Source organism: Cydia fagiglandana, chromosome 15 (genome assembly GCF_963556715.1).
Source record: "Cydia fagiglandana chromosome 15, ilCydFagi1.1, whole genome shotgun sequence".
Classification (NCBI taxonomy): domain Eukaryota; kingdom Metazoa; phylum Arthropoda; class Insecta; order Lepidoptera; family Tortricidae; genus Cydia; species Cydia fagiglandana.
The window spans coordinates 5,503,881-5,509,572 of NC_085946.1; the positions used below are offsets into that span (position 1 = coordinate 5,503,881).

The 5,692-nt window shown below is 41.2% G+C and overlaps 1 protein-coding gene across 1 annotated transcript; it reads left to right on the forward strand.

The window, feature by feature from the left end:
• Positions 1 to 221: 221 nt before the first annotated feature.
• Positions 222 to 4,034, forward strand: LOC134671529 (uncharacterized). Its single transcript, XM_063529388.1, has one exon. It carries the CDS (start codon positions 222 to 224, stop codon positions 4,032 to 4,034), a length of 3,813 nt encoding a protein of 1,270 aa, XP_063385458.1.
• Positions 4,035 to 5,692: the final 1,658 nt, after the last annotated feature.

The following is a 5,692-nucleotide window of genomic DNA, read 5'->3' on the forward strand; positions in this document are numbered from 1 at the left end:
TGCAGTATGCAATATTCGCAACGAAGCGGGAGTCATTTTGATGACGTCATTCCGCTGAAGTAGATGGCCGGCGCCGCCGTCTCCCGGCAGTTTTGGAGACCCAATGCCATGCCCAACAACATACTAAAAGTTGGTAGCGGTTTCCGGCTCTGAACTATATTCCCATAAGGCATATGACTACATGGAATACCTTACACAACAGATACAATAACAAGAGGATTATGGTTAACTCAATCTTGAATAGATTATTGGGTCAAAAGAAACTGAGCGTTGAATCTGCCAAAGGTGTCAAAGAATTGCTGGATATTTCTACAGAATGTCTGAACAGCTTGAAGAACAATGACATTAGTATCGATAACTGGGATCCAATCATAATACATCTATTGGTACACAAGTTAGATACAGAGTCACACAAGCACTGGGAAGAGGATCTGAAGACATTATCTGTGGAAGACTTGCCGACATTGGAACAATTCAGCAAATTTTTGGAGGGAAGATTTAGAGTTTTGGAGATGGTTCAAACTGCGCACCCAAAAGAGAAGCCTCAAGTTAGAGCCAAGACGTTCCATGCAACTGCTACGCCTAGCAGTAACACAGACTCCAACCAACAATGCGGTTTCTGTAACGAAGATCATTTCATCTACAACTGCAAGGAGTTTGCTAAATTGGATCCCGAGCAACGATCCAAGGAGGTTCAAACTAGGAGTCTTAGCTTCAACTGTCTACGGCCTGGACATAGCGTGAGATTTTGCAAGCGTAATACTTCATGCCTGCGTTGTAAGAGGAAGCATCACACACTATTGCACGTTACTAAACCTAACACTGTATCACTCGAAGAAAAACCAGAGAAAGAAAACAAAGAGCAAGCTACACCAACAATCAACATAGTATCTCACTGTGCCTCTCAGAGACGGGTTACTCTTTTAGCTACAGCACTAGTGAATATTATGACAAACAGAGGAGCACAAGTAGTTCGAGCACTCATAGATCCATGTTCGGAAGAGTCATTTATATCAGAGGAGACAGTCAACAAACTACAACTCAAACGAACAAGGGTGGAGGGTCAAGTGACAGGTGTTGCGAAGATGTCGACTCCAATCAAGCACGCGGCGGAGATACAAATTGTGTCGAGAATTAATGAGAGCTACAAGCTGAACTGCACCGCCTACGTGACGAAGGAAGTTACTGACATAATGCCTGTTACGAAGATCGATAAAGAACAATGGTCTCAACTACATGGTTTGGAGTTAGCTGATCCCACATACTACAATCCTGGAGAGATAGATTTGTTACTTGGTGTGCATGTCTATACAGACATTTTAATGAGTGGAGTCATCAAGGGCAAACCAGGATCACCGATAGCGCAACAGACGTTATTCGGATGGATAATTTCGGGCGGAGCACCCGCCGAAGAGCACGGGAAGAATGGAAAAATTGTTAGCATGCATTTGAGTGTGAGTCTAGACAACATGCTGCAAAGATTTTGGGAATCGGAGACGCTAGATAATGAGAGCAAAGACACTCTGACGCCTCAAGAGAAGAGAGCTGAAGAGATTTATGAGAAAACACTAGCGAGAGATGAGGGTGGAAGATTCATTGTTGGACTACCATTCGTACGAGATACACCGATTGTTCCCGAAAATTCCCGTTCAATTGCTGTCAAAAGACTTGAATGTCTAGAGAGGAAGTTAGCACACAACAGCAAATTGAAAACTGAGTACGATAACGTGATTAAAGAGTACCTTACGTTGAAACACATGGAACCGGTAGGCAAGCCTGAGAAAGATGAGAAAACAGTCTACCTTCCGCATCATGCTGTGGTTCGCGAGGATCGGGAGACCACGAAAGTTAGAGTAGTTTTTGACGCATCCTGTAAAGGATCTAATGGAGTATCTCTCAATGATGAACTACTGGTTGGACCGACTCTGCTAGAAGAGCTAAGAGACGTTATCATGAGATGGAGACAAAACATGATATGTTTTGTGGCAGACATCGTAAAGATGTATCGACAGATCAAAGTTCGAGAAGCAGACACTGACTATCAGAGAATTCTGTACAGATTTGATCCAAAAGATGAGATTCAAGATTTCAGAATGCTAACCGTAACATTTGGCACAGCATCAGCACCATATTTGGCAATAAGAACACTAAAACAGCTGGCCAAAGAAGAGAAAGACGCATTCCCTATAGCATCTGAAATTATAGACAGAGACTTTTACATGGACGATGTACTTACAGGATTCGATGATGTGAAGTCAGCATTAGAAGCACACGAAGAGCTGAACAAAGTAATGAGCAAAAGTGGATTTGAGTTACAAAAGTGGGCTTCTAACAGCAGAGAATTTATGTCGGCCATACAACCTGAAAAGAGAGAGAGGTCAAATACAGTAGACATGAATAGAAAGAGCCAAATAAAGACACTCGGAATAATTTGGAATATTGATGAAGACAAACTCAAGGTTACACAAAAAGAAATCAATACTGAGAAACCTGTCACAAAGAGAAATGTACTCGGACAGATCGCTTCACTTTTCGATCCGTTGGGTTGGTTAGCACCAGCAATCATGAAAGCAAAGATGTTCATGCAGAAGCTATGGCTGGAAAAGCTAGATTGGGATGAGGAACTACCCACAGATCTAAAAGAAGAATGGATCCAGTACCAAGAAGACTTACCTGCGTTATCAGCGATACAGATTAATCGTTGGACTGGTTCTAGTAAAAATTCAGCGATCGAGTTACATGGATTTTCTGACGCATGCCAGACAGGATATGCAGCAGTCGTGTACCTTCGAGTTATACCCAAAGATGGATCACAATGTCAAGTGGCTCTAATTACAGCAAAAACAAAAGTTGCACCAGTTGTTAAAACATTGTCTTTGCCACGCCTTGAACTATGTGGAGCATCGTTGCTTAGTAAACTCATGAAACACGTGATGAGAGTTCTAAATATCAAGTTGCAACAAACCTACGCGTGGGTAGACTCCAAAGTGGTTTTAGCCTGGATAAAAGGAGATCCAAACAGATGGACACCCTATGTCAAAAATCGAGTGATTGACATAAGGAGCAATTTAGACACACACTGGTTATATGTCAATACCAAGGATAACCCAGCAGATCCAGCTTCCAGAGGTCTGTCACCCAGCAAGCTGAAACAAAATCAGTTATGGTTCAATGGTCCGGAATTCTTACGAGAACCTGACTTCACCATACCCGTCGACTCCATACCTGAAACAGAGTTAGAGAAACGCTTGTTAGTGAAATGTAAGACAACAACCATAGAAACAGACTCTGAAAAGCTTACCTTACTGAAGAAATACTCGTCACTGCAAAAACTTCTGGACGTTATTTCATATTGTAGAAGATGGCTGAAGATCCTGAAAAAAGAAAAGAATGTTAGTAAACATATAACCTGTGAAGAAAAAGATGAAGCACTTACCTTGTGTTTAAAGATGTCCCAAGAGATAGAATTTCCTGAGGAGATTGATCACCTGAAAAGTGGAAAAGCTATTAAGAAAAGCAGTCGTCTACTGCAATTCACACCTTATCTGGATGATAAAGGTATTATCAGATTAGGAGGAAGTCTGAAGCACGCAGAGTTGAGTATGGATCAGAAGCATCCCATTATTATAACTAAAAACAACGTATTGTTACCTGTTTTGTTGGATGATGCTCACAAAAACACTCTTCATGGAGGGCCGCATCTCATGACACCATATTTGAGAAGCAAATACTGGATTATTAAAGGAGGTTCTTCAATAAAGCAATTTTACAAGAAGTGTATAACGTGTGCAAGATACAATGCGAAGACGAATACACAGTTGATGGGCAACTTACCGGAAGTTCGAGTAAAACCTTCACGCCCTTTCCTTATCAGCGGTGTTGACTTTGCCGGTCCCATCACATGCAGAATGAGTAAAGGTCGAGGAGCTAAGACATACAAGGCATATATTGCTTTATTCGTGTGTATGTCTACCAAAGCCATACATTTGGAACTAGTCAGCGATATGACCACAGAAGCGTTTATCGCTGCCTAAAAAAGATTTGTGTCTAGACGTGGTCATTGCAAAGAACTCTGGAGTGATCATGGTACAACATTCGTTGCAGCTGAAAAAGAATTATTGAAGATGTGGCAACAAGGTCGCAACGAAATCCCAGAAGACTTGCTAAAAAGTTTAGACGACAGAGGAACTCGCTGGAGATATATTCCCCCTGGAGCACCAAACTTTGGAGGACTATGGGAGGCCGGTGTAAAATCGACGAAGTATCATCTGAAAAGAATAATGCAAGACGCAACCCTGACGTTCGAAGAATTTTATACGGTCCTTTCGCAAGTTGAAGCGTGCCTTAACTCACGTCCATTGGCTCCATTAGGCGATGATTTAGATTATTTGACACCAGGACATTTTCTGGTCGGCGAACCCTTGATTTGCTTACCAGATCGCAGTAATGAGCAGAGTAACATATCCAGCTTATCGAGATGGCAGTTGACCCAACGCATGCTACGAGATTTTTGGATTAAATGGCAAAGCGAATACCTTTCTTGTTTGCAATTGCGTCCAAAATGGAATACACCTAAGAAGGATTTAGAAGTTGGAGAACTGGTATTGATCAAAGATGGAAGATTTCCACCAGCAAACTGGAGAGTAGGTAGAATACTTAAGAAGTACCCTGGAACTGATGGATTGACTCGTATGTATGACATTCGCACAGCTTTCGGGATCACACAACGGCCGATTACCAAGCTGTGTCGACTTCCTAACTAGTGATCAAGGAATACTTCCTTGGCGGCGGAGGATGTTGAGATTTAAAATTGCCGCATAAATGTACATACTATAAATTAATTACTGAATTGATCGCTAGATGTCTCTTTTTAAAATGCAAACTAGCTAACGGTATGTTTTCCAAAAACAATGGAGTCAAACAGTTTCCATGGTCAAGTCAGTAACCAAAAGTAAAGTGACAGTGATACAGTGAAGTAGTAGTAGTAAAAGTAACAGTGTTTAGTGATAGGAAAGTGAACCTTAAAGTGCAGTGTATAAGTGCGGATTTACAACAGCCAGGTGCGAACACTAGATGTTTTGGATCACTTTGTCTCGGTAACATCATTAAAATAATTTCTATGTTTCAATACCTACTAAATCCGCAAGCGCCATCACTCGCGAACGCACTTACGCCCTCTTCAGTCGCGCGGCAGCGCTTGTAGAGGACGGACCTGCGTTAGTGTGTTCCGCGCGGTCACGTGATTTTACCATTTACAAACAATGGGAAACAAAGCATATGAAACGTAAGAAAAAGTCACTAAGTGCTATAAAAACACACTTTCTGATAACAGAAGCATCTAATACTTTACGAGGTGTTTGAAAGCGCCTAGCTTTACTACATCAACAGTTAAAATATTTCAGTATTTTCACTAGGTCAGCAACCAATTTCAATGTAGGTAAATAATATTATATTCCTAGATAATATAATTGTGAGTATGTAAGTATGATATATTTACAGTATTTCACCTTTACTGATATACCTACGTCAGATCTGCAAAATGATTATATTCCTTCCTCCTTAGTGTTACGCTTTTAGTATGAGGGTGCCGAAGGCGCCCGGCTTTGGATCGCATGCAACGTGCCAGGCCCGTCAAGCGTGCAATTTCATCATCATAATCATAAATTTATATAAATATAAAATTTTTCTTTAA

Coding starts and splice junctions, on each gene's coding strand:
- LOC134671529 (XM_063529388.1), top strand. CDS start 222: ATGGTTAACTCAATCTTGAATAGATTATTGGGTCAAAAGAAACTGAGC.